This window comes from Drosophila sulfurigaster, chromosome 3, assembly GCF_023558435.1.
Source record: "Drosophila sulfurigaster albostrigata strain 15112-1811.04 chromosome 3, ASM2355843v2, whole genome shotgun sequence".
Classification (NCBI taxonomy): domain Eukaryota; kingdom Metazoa; phylum Arthropoda; class Insecta; order Diptera; family Drosophilidae; genus Drosophila; species Drosophila sulfurigaster.
Genome location: NC_084883.1, coordinates 47,147,777 through 47,172,429, shown reverse-complemented (window position 1 = coordinate 47,172,429; position 24,653 = coordinate 47,147,777). Strand labels below are relative to the sequence as shown.

At 40.8% G+C, this 24,653-nt stretch overlaps 4 protein-coding genes across 10 annotated transcripts; 2 read left to right on the top strand and 2 right to left on the bottom strand.

Annotated features, from left to right (window-relative positions):
• Positions 1–497: 497 nt before the first annotated feature.
• LOC133844524 (protein ECT2) lies at positions 498–19,870 on the bottom strand. Of its 7 annotated transcripts, none has more exons than XM_062278556.1 (12): positions 19,273–19,870; positions 15,308–15,524; positions 7,474–7,609; positions 7,300–7,406; positions 6,122–6,371; positions 4,530–5,957; positions 3,201–3,338; positions 2,790–3,140; positions 1,791–2,732; positions 1,621–1,731; positions 1,406–1,555; positions 498–1,342 (listed from the first exon to the last, which is right to left on the bottom strand). In XM_062278556.1, exons 1-12 carry the CDS (start codon positions 19,301–19,303, stop codon positions 1,214–1,216), a joined length of 3,990 nt encoding a protein of 1,329 aa, XP_062134540.1. In that variant the 5' UTR covers positions 19,304–19,870; the 3' UTR covers positions 498–1,213. The 7 variants fall into 7 exon arrangements, 6 of the variants coding, with proteins under 6 accessions (XP_062134540.1, XP_062134539.1, XP_062134544.1 ...); XM_062278555.1 differs by lacking the exon at positions 19,273–19,870 and adding an exon at positions 17,813–18,011; XR_009894611.1 differs by lacking the exon at positions 19,273–19,870 and adding an exon at positions 17,813–18,011 and having other exon boundaries at positions 1,201–1,342; positions 1,406–1,566.
• Positions 19,871–20,097: 227 nt separating this feature from the next.
• On the top strand, positions 20,098–21,568 carry LOC133844528 (uncharacterized). The gene has a single exon (XM_062278578.1). It carries the CDS (start codon positions 20,438–20,440, stop codon positions 21,566–21,568), a length of 1,131 nt encoding a protein of 376 aa, XP_062134562.1. The 5' UTR covers positions 20,098–20,437.
• A 20-nt stretch (positions 21,569–21,588) lies between these two features.
• On the bottom strand, positions 21,589–23,172 carry LOC133844527 (transmembrane protein 43 homolog). The gene is made up of 2 exons (XM_062278577.1): positions 22,122–23,172; positions 21,589–21,896 (listed from the first exon to the last, which is right to left on the bottom strand). The coding sequence occupies exons 1-2, from the start codon at positions 23,047–23,049 to the stop codon at positions 21,685–21,687; spliced, it is 1,140 nt and encodes a 379-aa protein (XP_062134561.1). The 5' UTR covers positions 23,050–23,172; the 3' UTR covers positions 21,589–21,684.
• A 236-nt stretch (positions 23,173–23,408) lies between these two features.
• LOC133844529 (putative serine/threonine-protein kinase STE20-like) lies at positions 23,409–24,633 on the top strand. The gene has a single exon (XM_062278579.1). The coding sequence runs from the start codon at positions 23,485–23,487 to the stop codon at positions 24,541–24,543; it is 1,059 nt and encodes a 352-aa protein (XP_062134563.1). The 5' UTR covers positions 23,409–23,484; the 3' UTR covers positions 24,544–24,633.
• The last annotated feature ends 20 nt before the right edge of the window (positions 24,634–24,653 follow it).

Genomic DNA, 24,653 nt, shown 5'->3' with positions numbered 1-24,653 from the left:
AAAATCACAAAATCAGCTGTAACTCCTGCATTTTAAGGACTAGCCGGATGTCCTTTACAGCAATGATAGAAATTGACATTAGAAACCCGAAAGTGTAATAAAAAGGACGAAAGTCCTTACATGAGCCGAGAATATGACCATTTTTTGTATGGAAAAAATTCGCTATAACTCGAGAGTCCTTCGAAGGATAACAGTGAAACTAGTCTCAATCGATGGCTTTTGAATATATCTATCACTTGACCAAAGGACATCTCAATCGCGCTAGTGGTTTAGCAGATATCCTGTATTTTGTGTTTTTGAGCAATTTCTGTGCAAATTTTTTAAGTTTTTTCCCGCGAAATTTTCCAATTCTTTTTGAATTCCGCGCTTCCTAAGAGCTTCCTTAGATCCTTCGACAGGATGCGCAGGGATATACAACATTTATAGGAGCTGTGTATTTTCCGCTTATCCTGCGGAGTGCCAAAACCAAAATATAATGGGAGAAATAAAAAAACGCATTCTTGATAGATTTATGTCATAGTTCATATATTTAAGATTATCATACTCAGTTAGGATTAAACTGCTTAGCTGTACGCCGTCCTCAAAACAATATTAATTGAGTATAACATTAACTGTTACATAATTTTTAAAAAATTTACTCAGTAAACATTCACAGCTTTTGTGCAAAAGTGGCGACAAGCCGACGAAGGACATGAAATCGAACCGAACCGATTCGAATCGATCGAGAATGACCGATTAAAAACGTTTTCAGTGCGTGAATGAGATTTCAAGTCACTAATACAATTAGTTACATTATGCGGTTATACATTGAACATATCGATAAAAAGTAGTTTTTAGTTGTAGCGTATAATAGAGAACTATTTACAAATTAATAATAGACTTGACTTTACTTTGGGGAGAACAGAAATCAATTCGAGATCGCCAAATTCGAATGCAAACGCTTCAACATTTGCGAAATACGAAAGCTCTGACGATCAAAACGAAACTTACGAATTTGTAGCTTATAAACTAGGGGAGATTGGACGCGTGAATGTGAGATTACAATTTTGAAATAATAGTTACAGTTAAAATTAAATGTTAATGCTTAGCCTACGTTGAGCACAAATTTGAAACACATTTCAAGCGAGTTTTTTTTGTTGTGCTTACACAAAACAAAAGAGAGTTCAAATGGAATACACTTTTTGAGAGCATCTCAGCTCAACAGCATTCATGGCTAAATTCGACCCACGACGGCCTTGTTTTTGCGTGTGGGCTGCACAGAGAGAGGTGGCACAACCAGCATCTCAGACTGCGCGGATGGTGAATTGCTGCGCATGCTAGAGCAATCCTCATCTGCAACTTCCTGTAATTGAAATTCGATTTAATTAGATTTCAGAATACCCAAAAATTAGTCATTCAAACTCACGTTAATGTTGGTGCAGCTGGCAAGACGCATCTGTGCCAGCTGCGAGGCGGGCGTCAAGGAGTTGGTGCTGCCAAAGGGCGATGTCATCATCGTGGATACGGCACGCTTCAGCTTATTGGGTGTTTTGTTAAAGGAAAAGGCGCGTCCCACCTAGAGAAAAGCTACACAGATTAATAAAACATACTTTCGACTAGGGAGTTGTTCATTAAAATTACCTTCAGGCGCGTTTTGGCTGCCAATTTAAATGCTTTGCTCAATGTGCTGACATTCACATCGCTGATGTCCACTTCCAGTTCCAGTGAGGTGCGACTCAGCAGCATTTTGTCCTGCAGGATAAGAGTTTTAATTAGCACTCAATTCAATCATCACTTTGTGGTTTACTTACCGCATCTGTGCGACAGGTGTGCGCTGCAATCTGCATGCAAAGCTTTTTGAGATAGACCAGCTTATCCGTCTCCTCATCGATAATGCTAAAGGTGTATAGCTTCTCCTTCTCGCCACGCTGCAGCAGTCCAAATGCACGCGGACTGTCAGTGATGTCAATGACAAAGCGTATCGTATTCAAGGATATCAGCTTAATGTGCTTATGCGTCTTGGCCGTGCTCGGCGATTTGGCTGTGTTGAAGCCACGCGAACGCTTCTTACACAGCTCAATGGAATCGGAGAACAAATAGAGCAGCAAACTATCGCCGCGACCGCTGAGTGAATCGGACAGCTCGTTGACCTCACACTTGGAGATGAAGCTGCGATTCGAGCTGACCAAATGCGCAGGACAACCATCGATATCGTTGAATATATCGAAGATGGCCATGCGTGACTCTGTGCGTCGTTTGTCCTCATTGATGTGCAGCGTCACCTGCTTGATGGCCTTCAGCGCCTCCTCGAGGCTTGCATGATCCACATTTGCGTTGCCCGTGTGCTTCAGTATATCTTTGAGCAGCAGACTGATGCTAGGCAAGCGCTGCACGGGTCGTATCATTAGATCCTGGAGACTCTGTCGTCCGCATTCGGGCTTAGTTTGATTGATCTTGAGGAAGGCGTGGAAACGCGGGTATTCCCGATCACAGTAAAGCAGCTGTTCCTTCATCTGCTCATAGAAGTTCACATAGGGTGGATAGGCTTTGATAAGTTCATCGCGATGCTGGATGATAATATCGCCAATCAGGCAATCCTCTCGCCAATTGGCGTGCAGTTTACGCAAATGCTCCAGCATGCTCTGATGCACCTCGTGTATGGGCAGAAAGTTGCCAAAGATGGATTTGATCTCTGATTTATTCAGCAGTGGATCATTCGTCTCCGCGAGTTCTTCCAATTTGTTTTTAAAGAGCTGTGAAATAGAATGAGATTAGAACTGATTGTGTTGGAATTTCTCTGAGCTACTCACGTTTAATATGGTATCTAGAATGCCCACATAATTCGACTCTGTGGTGAAAAAGTCCATAAAATGATTGAAGCGCATAGATTTCTTTGTGGGTGTCGCTTCACTTGCTTCAGGCTCAGCGTGCAACAGTTTATCATTCTCCAGCTTATCAGGACTGGTGGTGCAATCAAAAAAGCTATTCGAAACGGACAACAGACCAGCATCGGACACCGAAGAGCGTCGCTTGCCCGAGCCCAAAGGTGTGCCCTCCAATTGAATGCGCTGTGAGAAACGCTTCCGTTTCCGCTTGTTGAAGCTAATGGGCAGCGAATCGCGACGATCGGTGCTGGGCGTATTCGTAATGCTGTCCAGATACTGCAGAAAAAACACATACGTCAATAAATATACAACAAAGGAAAGAGTTGTCAATCTTACATCGCCGAATAGAAAGTCCATCTCGTTGGCGTATCCATTTTGGATCGTGTACCAGAACCAATCCGATTTCAGAATGTGCGTATTGTGATTCTTTGGCTCCGGCTTCGGCTTCGAGGCAGCATTGTCATGATCGACAACCTGATGGAATGAACAAACAAATAATTAAAAATTGTTGCCAATCTATACAGTGCAAAAATGTGGGGAATAAAAATGTTTTGTTTGTTGCCCAATAAATTTGATTCAAACTCGCATGCGTCTAACTAATTAAATCTATTGTACAGTGTTCACACAACGCAGCAACAGCAGAAGCAGCAGCAGCAGCACAATATATGATGATGTTCTTCATTAAAAAAAAGAGGCCAAACAAAACATTTTTAATGCACACACAAAATATCTTATTTTTTTAATTTTTTGGCAACACACTTTGAAACGGCATAAAAAGAAATCGCAAGCGAAATGTACAAGAATAATTGCAAATAACGAAATGGAGTGAGCAATAAAAGTGAATAAAAAAAATGAGTGAACAAGCAAATTGTTAAACAAAATTCCTTCCATCTCAAGTGTAGTGAAACATTTGTGCAAATATTTGTTAGTCTATAATCAAATGGAATTCTTTAAAGACTCTCTGACGCGAATTATAGGTCTAGATATGTATGTGTTCATTAAATTGTTTAATTATTTCAACTTTTTTTTGTGCGTTTTGTTCTTGTGTGAGTTTAAAGAAGGCATTTGAAACATTTATTCACGTGGAACGACGAAAACGACGTGTGCTTTAGCTGCTCTCGCCTTTTGCAAATAAATGTTTATCAATATTTATTGTGCTGCTTCTGTTTTTTGTACGCTTATTTTGTTTGTTTGTTGTTGTTGCGCGTGATCGGATACCTTTATGGTATGCTATGCTATATACTTTAGTATATAGCATAGCATTAGAGAGGAAGTGTTTGGATATGAAAAGAATAAAGGGATAGAAGTCAAATTTACCGCACCCAGAATAAAAAAAAATATGACTTAAGCTACATAACATAACCATTAACAATTAACATGTAATTTAATTTGAAGAGTGAGATCATTAAATCTGATTAAAAAGCAGATGAATTCGTGACGAACATGATTCGCGAAATGAAATACGTTTATATAAAGAGCACAAAATGTTTCAATGCAAGTGGAGTGGCGAAGCGAAGTACGAGAAGCGTGTGAAAGAGAAGCGATGAAGAGAAGACGTTGAGGGGAACCATTTCTCAATTGCAATTAGAATTCCCTATGCGAGTCGTTTCAAAGCGTATTCCAAGTGTTAAAGTGTATGCCTTATCCTGGCTATTTTAATTGTACCATTGGCTCATCTCCATCTGCATCTGCAGCGGGTGTCTGCTTGACACCATCGACATCAATTACTTCCACAGCTGGTATCAACGATGATGGAGACGGCGACGTTGATGTTGATGATGATGAGGTGATTTGTAGTGGCACCATGGCCGTGACAGCAGCACAGCAGGCAATTGTGGATGAAGTGTCATTGGATGTGGTGGAATTGCAAATGACATTGGGATTGTTAGTTGTTGTGAATGCAGCAGCACCAACACCACCTCCAGCAGCAACAGCAGCAGCAGTTGCACCCACCGGCGGACCAAACAGACGTTTCGCTGTTTTCTTCGTTGATGCTGATGCACTTCCGCTGGCGCCAAAACGTTGCAGTGGCGCCTTGGGCGTCTTGAAACCGCTGTCCAACAGTCCCAACTCTGGCGTTCCTTCACGTTCGACACGTCGACTGCTGCTACGTGTAATGCGACCGCAAATGCTGCGCAGCTTCTCTTTGACTGGTTTGCGTATGGATTCATTCAGCGTTGTGCTGATGCTGCTGGCTAGCGAACAAACTGAATCATCGGCAGCGTCAAGAGTCTCACTCCCTAGTATGGAAGTATCCGCACCAGCAATCGAACTGCGACGCGTGCGCAGCGTCTTGATGATGGGCGTGCGATCGGCCACAAAACTCATGGAACGCTTCAGGGTGCGCGTTATGGAGCCGGTGCGTATTAGTTTCGGTTTCTTGGTGCTGGCGGGCAAAGCAAACGAATCGACAGACATCAGCGAGACGCTGTCGAAGCTGTCGCGTTTACGCTTCAAATCATTCTCGGTGGCCAGCAAATCATCCGTCTCCATGTCGCATTCATTGATTGTCTCGATGGCGAGCAGCTTGGCGGGTGCTTTGAGTATGGGCGAAAGACTCTCAGTGGTTGGTTGAAAGCCATCGGTAGATGGACTGCCATTGCAACTGGTGGGCGTGCCAGCTGTGATCGTGATGCTTGGTTGTTGCAGCTTATGCTGATGCTGCATGTGATTGCTCTTCTTGGGTGTGCTTGCCTGCACATCTTCCTCGTCAGCGGAGTCGGGCAGCGGCAGTTCCTCCTCTGGTTGTTGCATGTCGGCTGCCTCCACAAAGAGGCGATCATCAAAGTGTATATCATCGAGATCCTCCGCTTCTAGATTCTCCTTATCTGTGGTTGGTGATGTTTGCATCTGGAACTCCTTTTGCTCGGCAGCTGAGAGATCAGCAATGTCCGCGTCGTTGTATTGAGTTGTGGTGTTGGGTGGTGTGTGTTTTGGACTGTTGTTGCTGCTGCTGCTGTTGCTGCTACAGCTGGTGTTGCTTATGGGATGGGGGGGCTTGGGGTTAGTGCTGTGGTTAGTAGTAGTAGTGTCAGTGCTAGTAGTAGTGCTAGTGCTAGAGCTTGTAAAGACTGCGCCCGTATTGGGCATCACCTGCAAGATATATACACGAGAATCGAACCATAAGACACACATAGAATATAAAACAAACTCAAACAAATAAAGTAACAAGAAACCAAATGCCAGCATGCAAGTGTTTACTTCAACTACTGTAAGTAAGATTGGTTGGTAACTAAATAAGTGGCTGTTTAACTCACGACATGCGAGCACTCGGGATCATCCAGTTCAGCACAGACGCCGCCATTCTCCAGCAGCACATCGACCATGTGCTGATGCTCCTCGGCGGGAAAGCCAAAGAAGCAGATCTTCTGTCCCTCGAATGCCCTTAGACGATGCGTCTTCGTGAAACTGTCTTGCGTCGCCTCAAACTCCTGCGAATCGCGTGCTGACCAAGCGGCATAAACCCAAGCCGGACGCACCACAGTCAACCGAAAGGTCTTGGCGTATCTGTGGAGAGCAGAAAGTGATGTTAATAAAAGGGAGAAAGGAAACACTATTTCACATGTCTAATATCCCTTTAAGTATTGACTTTTTATCAATATAAATAATAATAAAAATAAGTAAATATAAAGAGGGAAGAAAGCACTCCTTAAAATCCCTTAATTTATTCACTTTTTAATAATATACACAATAATAATAGTAATTAGATTAATAGGAGAAAATAAACATTCCACAAAATATCTAAAATCCCTTCAACTATTCACTTTTTAACAACATAAATAATAATAAGAGGAAGTTAACAAAAAGGAGACTCCTTATCATGTCTAAATCCGTTAAAATATTTATTATTACCAAATATGAACGGGTCTAAGATGTTAAACAGAAAAAGTAGCGTATTCGAGCTTTTATCTCTTAACATAATAAAGATGTTTAGAGATCAGCGAAAAAAGTACTGATAATAAATTTAAATGATACATTTCAATTAAATGGAACAATTTTTAATTTTTACGTTGGAATAAAACATCAAAAAAATTAAAGGGTCTATTAGAGTTAATACTTGGTTGAAGTAAATAATGTTTAAGTGATGCCAATAAAGTAATAATTCAATTTAATTTAAGCTTAAAATGATGTGAGTCAATTAATATCTAAAGAAAATGCAGTTTATGTACTCTTTATGGTTATGTTGGAGTAAAAAAAATAAAACCAAATGAAAGGGTCTATTACAGTCAATACTTGGGTTGAAGTAAATAAAGTTTAAGTGTTGCTAATCAAATAATATTTGAAGAAAATACAATATTTTAAAAATCAATGATCTATTAAATTAAGGAAAGTCTAGTCGAACTCCAGTCGATGACGAAGTAATTCGAAATAAGTCTCACTTAAAATCAATAAAATGAAATTGAAAGCTCTTATATTTCTAGTCTTGCACACTTACTGATACTTTTCGCCGCCACTGTGATTGCATATCAGATGCGTGGTCTTTGTGTTCAGATCCTTCTTGATGCAGCCGCCCATGGAGTGAATGAGATTCACCAGCTTTGTCTGCAATGAAGAAGAGTTTTGTTAGCTTTCCCGTTCAATAAAAGAAGCAGATCTCGCATCCACTTACCAGCTCATCCTTTTTGCGTATGCCGGTGAAGCAAGTGACGACGCCGCGCATTGCATAGTTGTAAATGGGCCTCGTGTTCTGGCCCAGAGTTTGCTTCATCTCGGCGGCATACTTCAAAGCGGGTGGACCCAAAATGCTGTAAAGAGAGAGAATTGTAGAGAAAAGCCCATTAAATATTTATGTTTGTGGCACACATTTTGAGTTATGCAAGGTTATAGACGAGACGAGACGAGACTATAATCTGTATCATGTAACTTTCTGTATCTTGTTTTTAATGCCCTCCCCAATTGACCTTGGCGTTGACCATTGCGATGATGCTGCAGCCATATCTCAATTGCTCGATACACAATAAATCGGTTTGAAGCGCTTCCAAATAGTTGAGGCAATCGTCGTGTGCACAACCGTGCGATCAGGCCATCCACGAGTGACTGCAAGTCAACAATCAGACGAGATCAAGCATGTCGAGTGGCAAGCAACAAGATGTGAGAAGAAATATACACACGCGACACCAGGTGGCAAATTGCTTGAGGCAATGTAAACAACAATCAACAAGACGAACTTTGCCTCCCAGAGATCACATTCGTTTAAGGGCCTTTTGTTTATGACTAAGAGACACAGAGAGTGAGAGAGAGATAGAGAGCGAGAGGCAGATGCACAAGCGCTGCCAGCTGATGATGGGAGCGTCCACAACTGGCCACGAACCGGAAGTTTTTGTAAACAAATCAATCGAGCCGAGCCAAGCGAGCGAACGGAAGTGGGCGGATGCCGATTGCTCCTCTTCGCTCCTTCATCTGCCTCTGCCTCTGCACTTGTATTTATGATTATTTTTAAATGAACCACAAATCCAACAATATTGCCAATTAATTTATGTACATCGTTTTGAATTCATCATCATTCAAGCATATTCATTCATTCATGCGTTCGTTCGTTCGGTTCGTTATTTGCGGCTAGGATACGCGAGTTGGTTGAGTAACAATGAGCAATGAGCAACAATAATAATCAAAAGTCAGATATAAATATGGGAATTCCAGGAAACACTTTTTTTGGCATACAAATGAAAAGTGGATTATTAAAATAGCACGACGATTGACATGCGAAATATTGCCACAATAATAATAATCAATTATGAATTACGAATTACAGTTTTATTCATTTTATTCTACACAATGAATTCCTCTCAGTTAACCGGCATTTAAATAACACGATAAGAACTGACTTTTCATTTTAGGGGCGACACTTTTCACACACAATGGAAAGCGATGCAACTCGCATTTTCCCACACACACATCACGTTGCACATTTGACCTTACCAAAGTTGAAAAATTTCCATGTGCAGAGCACAACAAACAAATATATTTAAACACAAAACGTTGACTTTTATTTCCGTAAAAAGTAGAAAGAATCCCTTGTAGTTCACGTGGAAAACTCTTGAGCAAACACACAACTGTTGACCACGGGGGAAAATTGCCGAAAAATGCGAACAGCGAAAAGCCAGCCAAATGCCTGAACTGAACGCAATGGAATGAAAAATTGTGGAAATGGAAAAATGCCATACGAATATATATTTGTGGCACTCACACTCAAGTGCCAAATGTCATATATAGTATACACACTCCCACACACACACATTAACACACACACTCACACTCACTCACACATTGTCTATGAGTCAAGTGTTCTCTGTAAGCTGTGCAAACATTTAGGCAACGTTAGAGAGAAGAATCCACAATGACAAAAAGGAAAAAATGGTAAACAAAAAGCGCGACAGGTGCATAAATTGCAAATATTTCAATTCAAAGCGAAAGCATATCATTTTATAGGAATTTCTTTGGAAACAGGAAAACCCAGTCAATGCTTAGTCAAAGCACAAAAATGCGCAGCAGAGTTCATAATGATGATGATGATGATTTCTCGACGACGACCTCCGCGTTTTGGGCTGCTTGTAAAGTGCGCTGATCTTTTGCCCCCCAACACGAGACAACACAGAAAAAACCAATCGAACTTTGCGAGGGTCAAAACTATAGAACAGTCAATGACAGCAATCTTCTGACCCCCTTTACCCTCCTCTCTGTCATCACCCCCCACAATTAATTAGCCATGCTGAAGCATATAAATTATAAACATGCATATACATAAATAAATACACGCACTGCCACAAACTTCATAGTATATAAGCTACAATAAAAATGTATGCATATACTTTTTTATATACATATATATACATATATTTATTTTTCTGCGATTTGTTCGAATACTTTCCCAGTTGAAATGTTCAAGAATTTCGGAATCGTTGGCGACGATTTTCACACTTTCTTCTACGCGTCGTGTTCCCCCAAAAACAGACGACATTTTTTATAGAGAATAGAAAGAATCTTGGCGCCAAACGATTACTGCAACATCACCCACCCATCATAAACAGCATCCCACCTCGAGTATTTATCAAAGGCGTACGATTCATTTCGATTTCGTTCGAACTACGCAAAAGTTTTTTCTTTATGAGAAATTGTCATCTATTTGTAATTTTAATTTTCATTTGAATTTTTTCCCAGCATTGTGTTTTTAATGTCAAAGCCTTGGATGGTCGATGAATGAAAGCGCCCCAAAATAGGCAATGCAATCGTGAGTTGCTATGATTCAGATCGTCATCGTCAGCTATATATATGTAAATCTCTATATATATATATATAAAGATACGTATATAGCCATGTTGCCGAATAGCAATTAACGAGATCTTTGTGGCATTATTGGAATGAGTTTAAGTGGTCGTCAAGTATACGCCGCGTTGTGTCTGTCTCTGGTGCAATTCTTGCAAAGTGTTCAGGGAATTTTCTCAATAGCCTGATCCAATTTGTTTCACTTCATTCTTCACAGGAAGTTAACGCAATTTCTTCAGAATTGTATTGTATTTATTTTCGCAACTTGCAGCGCGTGTTGCAAGGCAAAGGTTATCATCGGCAGAGATTCGATATTGAGGGCAATGAAAGCCAGAAGTTCGAGCAGAAACTGGGGAATTATTTTATTTTTAAACTGTGGAATTTATGAATCAAAATTCCCCATTCGAATTGTGTCATAATTTTGTGAAAGCAATAATTCTGAGCTGAGAGATAAATGGCATATTATGTAAAATATTGTTGTAAGTGTGCCCATTTTACATATCATAATTAGCATAACAAAAGTGACCGTATTAACTTTGAAATATCCTTTACTTTGTTATATGGTCACACTTGATCTCTTTATCTGTATATTCGATGTGGTGAGATGCAAAAATATAAGTTCATTGAACGTATTTAAAACTAAAGTATAAAATTAAACAATTGTAAAAGTGGCCATATTACATATCATATTTAGCATAAACAAGTAAGAAAGTTACAGTCGAGTGTGCTCGACTGTGAGAAACCTGCTACCCATTTTTAATAAAGGCAATATATACCGAAAATACTAAAAAAAAAAAAAACTAAAAATATACCAAATGGTATGTTTGGTATATCGATATAGTACACCATTCAAAATATACCATAAACGGCACAATGTGCAAGATTGTCGGCCAAAGCAACTAAGACCCCAAGTAAGTAGGCGTTATTGCCCATACAAAAGTATTTCTTTAATAACTTCCACAATTTTTATCTGATCGCAACCAAATTTTCAGAAATCATAACTACTACAGAAATTATTGTATATATCGTAGCTCTAGCTTTAAAATTACACTTGTTATTCGATTTTTTTTTGATTTGCGGAGGCGGAAGTGGGCGAGGCAAAAATTTGAAACAAACTTGATCTGCGTGCAAACATAACAAATGCTGTCGAAAAAAAATTATAGCTCTATCTCTCGTAGTCTCTGAGATCTAGGTGTTCATACGGACGGACAGACGGACATGGCTATATCGTCTCGGCTGATGACGCTGATCAAGGATATATATACTTTATAGGGTCGGCGATGCCTCCTTCTACCTGTTACATAGATTTCCTGCCGGCACAAAGTTATAATACCCTTCTACCCTATGGGTAGCGGGTATAAATATAGGCACATTTACAAGATGTATGAAGTTAAAGATAAGTTGAATTTTTGCTGAACAATTTTGATACTAGAATTACTAAAGAATTTGGATAATGTGTATTGGAACTTTCGTTGCTACAGAAATACAGTGGCGTGCAAGTGTGAGTACATGTTTGCAACTACTGACTTTGGGTTCGCATAAAAAAGTTATTAGTAAAGTAAATGAGTCCAAATTTTTTGTGTTTATTCTTTGAATATTTATTAACAAAATCTTATACAAAATATACCAAAAAAATCGAATTGGTTTATTTACGAAATAAAAACCAAAAAAACTCGCATGTACTCAGTTATGCTCATTTTGAACACTTTTCAACAAACGTTTTTTTTTTAATACTTGGTCCAAAGATCGATATTTGTAATTGTGATATTTATTCATTCTGGTATATTTTCTACCAAATTTGGTATTATTTATTTTAGAATAGCTCTCCATTCTTGCTGGACTCGGCGCTGCATCTCGCGCTAGCTTGCTGGTACTGATTCGTAGAGTTCCAATCGATTTTTCATTATCGACCAAAAAATTTTCGATCGGATTGAGATCAGGACTCTGTGCTGGCCACTCCTTTAACTTAAAATGGTATTTTGCGATCCATTCCTTGAAGATTTTGGACGTGTGTTTTGGATCTCCATCTTGTTGAAATGTGATGTCTCTCTCCTTATATGCACATTTGTCAACAAAATCGCAAATATGGGTTTGCAAAATATCTAGAAAGTCTTCCTTTTGCATAGTATCATCTATTTTCACAATTGGTCCAACGCTCCACCAAGTAGAACAGCTCCAGGTCATGACATTTCCTCATCAGTGTTTCGCAGTTCCTTGTACCTGGCCTATCTGCAGCGACTCCTCAGGCTTCTTCAAACAATATTGTTTACAATCCGACTGGAATCGATTGAATTTCGTTTCATAAGACCATATAACTATTTTCCAGTCGTCCAATTCCCAAGTTTTATGGAAGAAGCCAGAAGAGTCGTTGCAGATAGGCCACGTACAAGGAACTGCGAAACACTGAGGAGGAAATGTCATTGACTGGGAGCTGTTCCACTTGGTGGAGCGTTGGACCAATTGTGAAAATAGATGATACTATGCAAAAGGAAGACTTTCTAGATATTTTGCAAACCCATATTTGCGATTTGGCTGACAAATGTGCATATAAGGTGAGAGATATCACATTTCAACAAGACGGAGTTCCAAAACACTCGTCCAAAATCTTCAAAGTATGGATCGCAAAACAACATTTTAAGGTAAAGGAGTGGCCAGGACAGAGTCCTGATCCAAATCCGATCGAAAATTTGTGGTCGATAATGAGAAAATGATTGGGACGCTACGAATCAGTACCAGCAAGCTAACGCGAGATGCAACAACGAGTCCAGCACGAATGGAGAGCTATTCTAAAATAAATATTACCAAATTTGGTAGAAAATATACCAGAATGAATAAATATCACAATTACAAATATCGGTTTTTTGGACCAAGTATTAAAAAAAAAATGTTTGTTGAAAAGTGTTCAAAATGAGCATAACTGAGTACATGCGAGTTTTTTTTGTTTTTTATTTCGGAAATAAACCAATTCGATTTTTTTGGTATATTTTGTATAAGATTTTGTTAATAAATATTCAAAGAATAAACACAAAAAATTTGGACTCATTTACTTTACTAATAACTTTTTTATGCGAACCCAAAGTCAGTAGTTGCAAACATGTACTCACACTTGCACGCCACTGTATCTAAGAAATAATTTTTAACTAATTAGGGATTATTTTTAAAACATATGATAAATGTATTTTGAGCAGAATGCCATAAAAAATATCCACCACTTATATTTATATATGCTCCCCGTTCGGAATCGGGGTGTACGTATTTCTGTATTTACTGCTAACTAAAAACAATTTTATGTGCACAAAACAATAACAATAACAGAAATGAGAAAACCAAAAAAGATGAAAATACAAACATTCGAAACATGAATGAAATTTTGGCAAATAAATAATAACGTTGTGGGTGGTGTATGATACCGAGGGGCAAAGGGAAGGGAGGTGGTGTCTGAAGGTGCTTTGGTGGCTTCCGCTTGCGGTGCTCTTCTGACGATTTTTACATGTTGTGTGCGAAAAGTAGGAACGATGTTTAACATGAAAGCAAAAGCATAGCGAAAACAGGGAAAAGAACTCCCGCTCACTTCTCATCCATCCCTCTCCCATTTGGACTGCAGGCACAACAAACGCATTTGTTGACCTTGAATATGAGTTGGTAAATAAATAAAATAAAAATTATTGTTAATCACTACTAATGAGGCACAAGTCGCAAGAGTTTCTGCTGCTGTTGATATTGATGTTGTTCTTTGTTGTTATCGTTGTTATTGATGTTTTATTTGAATGCTGCTATTACTGCGCAGCGGGTAAATTAATCAAGCGTGGCGAATAATGCCGCAAGTTCCAAATTTGACAACAATTTGTAGCAAATGTGCAAAAAAAAAACGAGGAGACTGCGGGGAAATGTCAGCGGTTTGCTGCTGTCAATCTCCCGCAAAAGTCAGCCAGCTAAATGGCAAAAGGGAGGCGGAGGGATTGTTGTTGTTGTTGTATGAAGAGAAGTAGATGATGGGGCAACACATGCGTGTCTCAATTTCAAATTTGGCTGCGACTACAGCTCCACTCGTGGCATTTTGTGGCGTCTGTTGTGTCGTGTCCAATTTGGTGACATTATTGTGCTAAGGCAGCGATATTTTTAGATCTACTAGCAACGTTTTTTCTCTTTTTTTTTTGTGTTCCTGCAGCTTCACCCGCATTTTCATATCAACTTTGACCTTAGATTTGGCCAGCTTGCAATGAGAATTAGGTTAAAAGCCGTCACATATTTAAAGTAGATCAAGACCTTCTGGCGTCTGTGAAAATTGCAGCCTTCTAGCTGCTACCGTTTGTGCTGTACGTTGACAAATGAGTCAGGCAGCCAGTCACACAAAAAATATTAAACTTAAGGGAACAACAGTTGTGTTGTACAAAAATAGCAACCTCTTAGCCACTAACGTGTATTGCTGTGAGGTTGATAAATCAGTCAAATAATTAAGCATGGAGTCTGTCATTCAGGGCAAATATTACACCCAGGACAACACTAAGTTGTGTATAAATTACAGCCTTCTAGCTACTACCGCTTGTGCTGTACTTTGATAAATTAGTCAGACAGTCAAAAATATTAAACTTAAAAATAGCAACCTTCTAGCTACTATCGCTTATGCTGTACATAGATAAATAAGCGAAAAAGTCGAACAGTCAGTAAGTAATTAATGACAAATTGCATACAGTGTAAAAATAAGAACCATCTAGCTACTACCGATTGAGTTTTACGTTGATAAATGAGTAAGGATGTCCATCAGTCCGTCAATCGAGACATATAATACGCATCGAGTAACGTTATCTGTGTTGTATAAAAATAACAACCTTCTAGTTACTACTTTTATTGTTATTCAAGATGAATATTACACCCATGACAAGACAGCTGTGCAGCCTTCTAGCTACTACCGTTTCTGCTGTTGGTTGATAAATGTGTCAAGAAGTCAGTTAGTTATCAGAAATATTAAACTTTAAGCCTCTGAGTTGTATAGAAATATCAGCCCTTCAGCTACTACCGCTTAGACCGAACGTTTAATAGAACAGTTAAGCATTCAGTCTGTTATTCGAAGCAAATAGTACACCAAGGGCCTCTTAGCTACTACCGTGTAAGTTGAACATTTACAAATCAATAAAAATTACAGCCTTCCAACTACTACCAAAACAAAGAGCTGTACTTACCATTCCTTTTGCTTGTGTATGGCATCAAAGATCTCATCCTCGAAATCCTGCAGCACATAGAAGGTGCGCCATTCCGTGTCGTTGATGATGTCCAGACCAGTTTGCGATTGGATGACGGGCATGCCGAAACTCTCGGCCGCCTGCACCGTGCCAGCATCTCGACCAGCCTCGCCCACCAGACAGATGCGTGTGGGCAGCTTCGACATGATGGACATCTCTGCAAAAAAGAGAAAATCGCAAACGCAAACGAATGACAAAGGCATTAGGATCTATATATACACATAATACTTTCTATATTTATAACTATAGATTATAGTACTTAAGTGCAGTGAGAATCATCGCGATACGACTCGAAAGACTTTCTCATGCGCTACAAATTTTTCATTAGCATCGCATTTGACTAATTTGAGATCGAGAATTGTGCAGTCGATTGTTTTTGGCTATTTTAGCCTTCAACCCCTCGCCGCCCTATTGAGTGGATAAACAGATAAACAAACCCAATAAATTTAAGTACACTTTTGGGCGAGCGTAGAGAACGTCATATTAAAAGTTTGGCGCTATGATTTATGGCCATCGCTTTTGTTTGTTTATGCAAATTGCAAATTGCAAAGTGAGGCGCTGCCGATGGCATTGACAAGAGGAGAGCGGAGAGCAGAGTAAAGCAGATCTTAAGCAGAGGGCAGCGAAAACAAAACAAACGAACGAACCGAACGATGAGCAGAACTAAGAGCAGGAACTCGAAAGAGCTCTCGCTGAAGGGCAGCAACACAGACAGAGATAGAGGTAAACAGAGAAAGATAGATGAAGAGACAGAGATAGAGATAGATATAGAGAAAGACAGCGCTCCGTTCGTCGATCATTTAACAGCATTTTGTGAGCTGTTGACATCAGTTTTAATTGTGATCGCCAAGTGATGATTGTTGTTATTATTATTATTGTTGTTGTTGTTGCTTGGCATAACATACTACATCGCTTTGCTAGCTGCAGCCCGCCCCCTGTGACCTTCACATCAATGCCAGGCTTCTTAGATTTTGACAAGCCAAAAACCAAAAAATGCAAACAAGAAAATGCAACGATGCTGCTGCTGCACTGCGTCGCCACCCACACGAGAGCTCCACAGAAATGTTCAAGTGCATTCAATTTTTCCACAGCACAAGCAGCACCAAGCTCCGCTCCGCCCCCTGCTCCATGCATATTAATTTTATCCAGAACTTGGCGGCTGTAACTGATGCCAATTGCGCTTTTGTATCTTCGCCGCCTCGATTCAAAGCGAAACGAAACGAGACGCAGTCGCCATCGCCATCGTTGTCGTCGGGGCAAATTGAGCAAAGTCCAGACTCCCCCAGGAGAATGGGGATGATGATGATGATGCTGATGATGAGCAGCAGATGCACTCACTGCTGCTGATGCCTTTGTCGTCGCCATATGACGCATGGAATGTTTTAGAATAATCTCGGTTCATAAACACGGCAAAGGCAATGGAATTTTCTGCAGCTATTCCAAATATTTATAGTGTTTATAAAGGTATTAAAATGGGTCTGAGGAATGTGCATCGCATGACATGCACTGTTAATGCACTCTCTCTCTAACATTATTATTATTATGGTTGTTGTGAGTCAAGTTTTGAGAAATGACAGTGGAAACAACACTCAGCAGCAGCAACAATAATTGCCATAATGATACCAAAGCAGTTCGTACACTTGACAACTGAGAAAACAACAGTCACAGTTTACTATTTACATTAAAGGTGGCTAACACTCCATTTATATAATATTATAAGCTGTCTGTGACTGTTACCGCTTTAAAGACCAATTCCGAATTGAATCACTTGATATACTATATGGATTTATTTGTGCAGCCAACTCGAAAATCTTGGAAAATTGGATATATTTCATTTCATTCCAAAGAAATGGAAAAACATTTCGAAAATATTTTAAACAAGTACGAGGCATAAAATTACATTAACAAGCGGTACAAATGTCCCAAGGGGTGGGATAATAAATTAGGTATATGTATATTGATTTTAAAATAACACTTATGATTTCATCATAAACAAAATTGTTTAATGTTACATAACAAAAATTTTAAGGTACAACAATTGCAATTACATTTAATTCTTTTTGTATTGTGGGTGGGTAATAAATCACTTGATTGCCTACGGAATATTTCCCTTTATTTCTATTCACTAGATTCCATTAATTTCAGTTTTCAACGTGCTGCGTGTAGACTTTATATATTCTATGTGTGTGTCTGGCCTGCAATATTTATTTATCTTGCATGCAATTTGCTATCGGAAATAAAGAATTTATTTGCTTCAATTAAGAGTTTCTCTATGTTCGTCTGGCTTTCTACAAATTTAAATGCACCGACTGCATTGATATTGTAATTTCCCAAGCGTAGAAAGAATAAATATATGTATGTATGTAAATATCTTCGAGGAACTAACAAAGATGGTGTCCATGCCTGAGAAAATCCATGTGATCCTGAGATTTTCGAAATAAATACCTGTGAAATCCTCATACACTTGACAGAGTGCAGCCTGCTTAAGGTTCCGCTGTTTGTTGAGCTCATCCTGCTCCGAGTAAGTGAAATATGACCAGGCATCGCGACGAACCGTGACCAAATTAAGGTTCTTCTTGTAGACAGAACCAAGCTGAGCAGAAGCACCAGCTTGTGGCAAGTGTAGCATGGTGAACAGTCGACGTTTATGGATCAAACACAAAATTGCAACTGAGACCCAGACGAATTTCTGCATGAAAACGCAGTCAGGCGAAAGCCACAGGTGTTGCCCCTTGTTGAGGAGGCACGAAAGCAAGGAGAAGAACTCTCACTCTCACACACGCACACCAATACATGTGCAGAAGTTAAGGGCAAAGTGCGAAACAAACTCACACAGGTGGCCACTGGGCATGGGAACGGGCAAAGGACAAGGAAAGGGCATGTGACTGAAGGTGGGACTTGGAACAGGGAAATAACGGCAAGCAATTTGCGTTTGGGAATTTCCTTTTACTGTGTGCGCTCTACTGTTGCTCTGCTCTTCTCTACTTAAGCTTCTTCTTTACACTCACTGGCCGCATGCCAAAGACAAGGCGAAAAACTAATTGAATAGCATTTGCTGCCTCACACGCACACTCACGCAGATTCGTCGTCAAACTTTTGTCAAACAGACTCATCAAAGTGGAATCTTGTAAAAAAAAAAATCACACGAAATTTACGTTTACGTTTGTCAAGCCTTGACGCCGTCTCTGTCTCCCTCATTCACTCACGCTGACCTGAGACCTTCGCGTCGGCGTACATCTCTCTACACACAGACACACACACTCATTCGCGCATATGCATGTGCGGCATGTCATTAACATTGAAACAACAGCCGAATGCAATGGCATGTTGTTGTCCTCTGTTAATCAGCGACCCGGAAAGAAGGAAGAAGGGAAAAGCAGGACGTGCAAGCGCAATAGGTAAATCTCTAGGCAAATGTATCAATAACAAACGCCAGACAGAGATAGAGAGAGAGTGTGCGCAACCAAATTTGTTTCCTTCGCTACCTAAGACAGGCAAGCTGGCCTAGGGCTGCAAGCGAGTTTATTTTGTTGTTGTTCTCGGGTACAGTGCCGGTAGAATAGGGGAATCTGAGGGTAGAGGGTAGCTGGTCAAGAGGGGTGCAAAATATTTAGCACACATTTTTATGCGTGGCCGACGATACATCAGTTGAAAGCGAAATAAATTAAAAAAATAAGAAAGCAGCTTAAAATTCTCTGACGCGTTGGCGCTAGCTTTTTTTAGTCTCTGCTACAACAGCAACAACCAGAAATAAGTACTACACATAATATTTATCTGCTGTTAGTGACATTTTTTATGCTTCTCTGGCGGCGACATTGAAAATTCAACAAATATAATAAAAAAAAACTACAAAAAGATATCCAAACAGCTGCTGCTGCTTTCGTCTTTGTTCTCCTCTAACTCACCTGTTTTTGATTGTTCCTCTATGGTTTCCATTTCGTTTGAATTGCATTAAATTTGGCAGAAGACGCCACACACACACACGCACTTAAACGCACACAGTCACTGTAATAGGCCTTTTTGCAACTGTTCTGCTAAACGTTTCTTTGTTTTAGTTTCAATAGTGGTTTGTTTACTATGTTTTACTCATTTCTGCGACAGATCCATCGTTGTTTTTCAAACAATTAAATTGAACAAATGCGTTTGGTCAATTAAAAAGCGGCGCGCAAAATTGCTCAGCGTTTACACACACACTCAACAAATACAAGCCAGTCACAAACACAGACACATTAATCGACGAACTCCATTGAATGCAAGTCGGCGTCGCTTTTATTTTAGCACTTTTCTTCAATTCTCAGTACTCGACTACGAATTACTTTCGAATGCACACGATTAATTGCACCAATGTCTATTGTAAAATTATTTTACAAATTAATTACACCGCGCCTAGTACGTGAGTTTAAGTTGCTGGCGCAGCAGCGCGTCGGAATTAAAAAAATCAAAATCAACGGCCAAACACGTCCGGTCGCACGGCTGTTCGTCTCGCTTTATTTTACATAAATGTTAAAGCTGATGCCTCTTCACACTCAAAACTGCTCTGTTAAAATACTAATTTTTAGCATACAACTCACAATGGCACTGTTAAACGGTATTGACACCGACGAAAATTTATATCGATAAGGTCTCGGCATTGATACTAAACAGTGTTACCCTACAATCCGAAAGCAAGCAACCTACCACCAATGAAAATAGTCCATACGCTAATGTGCTTATAATCCATGTATATGTTAAATATGTGAGCGTTTTCGAAATATGTCTGCAAAAATAATTGACATCGATAAATCTGCAATCGATGTTAAAACAGTGTTCACACATGAGCAGCGGGAAAATTAAAGCGAGCAACACTTGTTGCTGTGACGTCACACACACAAGCGCAGTTACGTCAATGCAGCAATATGCCCAGCAATCTGTCAAACAACCCACCACCAACACAACTACAACAACAACAACAGCCCACTGACATTTCGTCAATAGGTCCATACATAAATTTGTCATTTTTTCAGCCAAGTGCAAGCAAAGCAAGAGGCAACATTTTCGGTGGCTAATTTTTTGAAAGTTGCATTTGAAAAAATGCTCCATCAACCGCCGCCACCGCCACCGCAATCGACGCACAGCATTAAGATCATGTCCGGAGCCGAGGAGAATCGTCATTATCTGCGTGCCTTTATCCAAACGTATCGCGACATGCCCGTGCTTTGGGACACTTCACTGCGCGATTACACGAATCGGGAGAAACGCGCCGAGGCCTATCAGCGTCTGGTGCCCATCTATCATTATCTGAAGCGCGATGCGACTGTGGAGGATGTGAAGAAGAAGATCAACACGCTGCGGACCAACTATCGCAAGGAGCTCAAGGTGGTAGAGAGCGCCATGCGCTCGGGCAACTTGCACACACCACGTTGCTGGACATTTCAGGAGCTCGACTTTCTGCGCAACACCGAAAAGTTTTTGGCCGTGAATCCCACGTTCAAGAACGAACCTAGCTTTTCGTTCAGCGAGAACTCCAGCTCAACGGCCGCCTTCATGGAGCAGCACTCGAGCGGAGGAAGTGTATCAGCTGCTTTGCATTATCCATATCGACAGACGCCTAACATCAGCGAAATGTTTCACAAATCATTTGGCCATGTGCAGAAGGTGGATCCGCTGCCACCGCCAGCGGTGCCTGTCATGCACCACCAGCAACAACAGCAGCAGCCGCAGCAGGCGACGCATGCCACACAAGGTGACTACGCGGCCGCCAAGCGAGCCCGACAAACGCCGCCTTGCAACAACGCCTCCTCCAGCACCGTGAGCACTCACAACACGGATGAGTTGCTGAACATAGCTTGTGAGTACTTGGCGGGCACATATCCCGAGGAGGAATCCATAGCGCGCACCTGGACACATAAGCTGAAGCGGTTGCCACGCGAGCAACGACTTCTGGCAGAGCGATTCATTAATGAGATTTTGTTCGAAGCCGAGTCGAATAATCTACATCGCGGCTCGGTGCAGATCAACAACAGTTTCGAGCCATATGTGCGCTTCGAGGAGCCGCCCGCTTGTCACGAGGAGCAGGACAAGTCACAGAGTCCCAGTGTGCATACGTCGTCGGAGTCGACGCCTAAACCCAGCGCTGGAGGAGCAGGGGGAGGAGGTGGAGGAGCGACAGCAGCAAGCAGCGCACTCAACGAGACGCCGAATGCGGGCATTCGAGAGTTTTAGAATTAGTTATATAGTATTAATAAGTGTTATCCAGTTTTTATTGACGTCACAAATTGTAAATAGCTAAAGCAGTGGCTCCAGTGACTCTTTGGTATCTGAGATTCACAGCTGTACTCTCAATCGATGCGATTGTAATCGACGAGATTACGCGTCAGCCAAACGTACGGCGAGGCGCCAGCGAGAAAGAGGCAGGCGCCAATCACGGGACGATGCAATATCCAGGCGACGGCAGCGATGGTCAAGGCCAGCGAGAAGGCAATGATGAAGTTTCCAGTGACGGGGAAATGTGAATCCGGCGCCAGGGCAATCAACAAAGGAACACGAAGCACTGCAAAATGAAGGTGTAAATGTTAATATTAAGTATTAAGACTAAAGATAATATAGAATATTATTATAAAAACGAAATGTTTAATTGTTTAAAATTTGTGTGAGAAGGAAGTGCATATCTTCGTGAAAAATCAACAGAGTAAGGATTCTAACCAGTGCTTAGCGAAAAAATCAGTTGCAACTCCAAAACGTATTTTAAAAGTTGGTTTGATCATTATGAACTTACGAATTACGCGCAGCAGCTTCGAGTTGCACGTCACGCCGAAGAAGATGAGCACCCAGCCAATGAAGCGCCACCACCAAGTGTGCAGCACCTGTGCCCGATACTCCAAGCGAAACACTTCCAGCGCGCTAATTTCACCCGGATAAACGAGCAGAACTGGAACACCGCGAGTGGTCAGATATGGCTCCACCTTGTTGCCCTGCAGTCGACCTACTATGCTGTACATTTCACCCTCCATGCCGGCATAAGTGAACAATATGCGCAGATCTCCAATCTCGGGATTAAACACATCATTTGTATGATAATATAAGCCCAGATGAAGTTTGATGCTGCTGTCATCCGGACGAATGTCCGAAGTCAGCTCATTAAAGCTATTGAATTTGTGCTTGACCTGGGCGCCCAGCTCGTATTTGCCAATGTAGACGGCATCCGCAACCTGGACGGCGCTTTCGATGGGAAAACGTGTGGGATTCGTGTGTCCGTGGCGATTGTTAAAGTTGCGCGAGTCGACAATCTTGTCGCGCCACTCTCTAGTGTAGTAATAGGTGGTCGAATCCGATTCCAGACTGCTGCCGGCCCCAACACTTTCGCCAAAATTGTGCTCAACCCTTTCCTCGACCCATTGATACATTTGAACGCGACGCTTCAGCTTCACAGCCATCAGCTGTATGTTGTAGTCGGGTTCGGTGAGCGGTTCACCGCATATAATAGGGCCGGACAGATGTACTATGCGATTCTCGAAGTTTTGATCCTGTTCCTCCTCGGTGAACTGCATCGAATAGACATCGGCGTAGGCTTCATCCAAGGCGAGCATTGTGTGCACCGCACGTCCCTCATTCCAGTAGAGAACACTGCCGCCCGCTGCGAATAGAATCAGGCCAAACACCGATATCAGCCAGTGGGCGCGAAATGTGTCCTGTAGCGTGGCCATTTGAACTGTGTGCGCCGCTAGTCACGCATTTAAATTGTTATTAAACAGCAAATAATGCTGTGCCGAAATTTTTGCAGTGCTTCTTCTTGAACCGTAAGCAGTCGCAAGCCACCGTTTAGCCGTTGCAGCAACAGCTGATGAGCAAAAAACAGCTGTTCCGTTTGTATATTAAATGATATCAAAATAATATTGTGCAAGGGTAATTTTTTGCTGTTTCACTTTAATTGTGGTTTCAACATTAATTGAAAACTTAGTTAATTAACAACCGAATACTCGTTCTTCTAAAAATAATCCCATTCATTGCTCCACTTAAACCCATTTGGTATATTTATACCAGAAGGTCAAGTCGTGGTCACACTGGCATCAGATGTTTTGCAGTAACAGCTGTTCGTTGGAGCTAGCAAACGAATTTTTAACAAAAATACAAATAAGAAAATGTTTAGCAGTAGTTTGTCCGATTATCAGTTCACAAAGCTATTTAAAAATGGAAAATTCAGTTCAGTTTACAAAGCCAATCATACGATCAACAATCGTGTTATTGTTATTAAAAAGTTTACGCTCGAAGAGGAAAACGATGAAGCATTGAAGAAACTCTTTGCCGAAATTTTATGTTGTCGTCAGTTCAATCACCCAAATATCAATAAAATTCTGCACAGTTTTATATCGGACATGGATGTGTATGTCCTGTATCCCTATATGTGTTTCGGAACGTGCCAAATTTTACTCGATAGCATTTTCATCAACGGTTTGCCAGAAACATTGATTGCCCTGATCTTTAAGGACGTGCTCTCGGCTCTTATGTATATTCACTCCAATGACTTTGTTCATGGTGCGGTAAGAGCGCATCACATTCTGCTGGACAGCCAGAGAGCAGTATTATCGAATTTTCACGAAAGTCGCAGTTTCATAAAGCATGGAAAGAAAAAGAACGTGCTGCACGGTGTCTCTCAGATGAAAAACTTAAACTGGGCGGCACCCGAAGTCCTTGATCAAAATATCCATGGATTCACCGAGAAGTGTGACATTTACTCCGTGGGAATTACGGCATGTGAGTTGGCCAACGGAATTCAACCATACATTGAGACACAGCCCACACTAATGTATACGGAAAAGATACGAGGAAATGTGCCTTCATTGCTAGATAGATCCACTTATACCATGCTCCTGGATGATCAGGGAAAAATGCCATTTGAAAATTCAACAAGACGACGATCGTTTGAGGTGTACAGTCAACGTGTTCTATCCGAAGATTTCCATCAGTTTGCGGAGATCTGCCTAAATCGAAATGCTGAGAATCGTTGGAGTGCCAAAAAGCTGATGACACACGCCTTCTTCAAGCAATGTCGACACTCGAGCATCTCGGATCACATCAAGAAATGTCGCACCGATTTGCAACACAATTCTTCGCTGGACGATGAAGTAATAATTGGACTACAAGATGAGCAGCAAACCGAAAGACGAGGCAACTCGGATCATGTTCAATGGAATTTTTAATGTGTTCGTTGCGATTTGTAAAATGTCATAGACAAATAAGCATAAGATAAATAATAAACAAAATATACAGACAATGAAAGATACATCTAACCAGAGGCATTTATCTATGT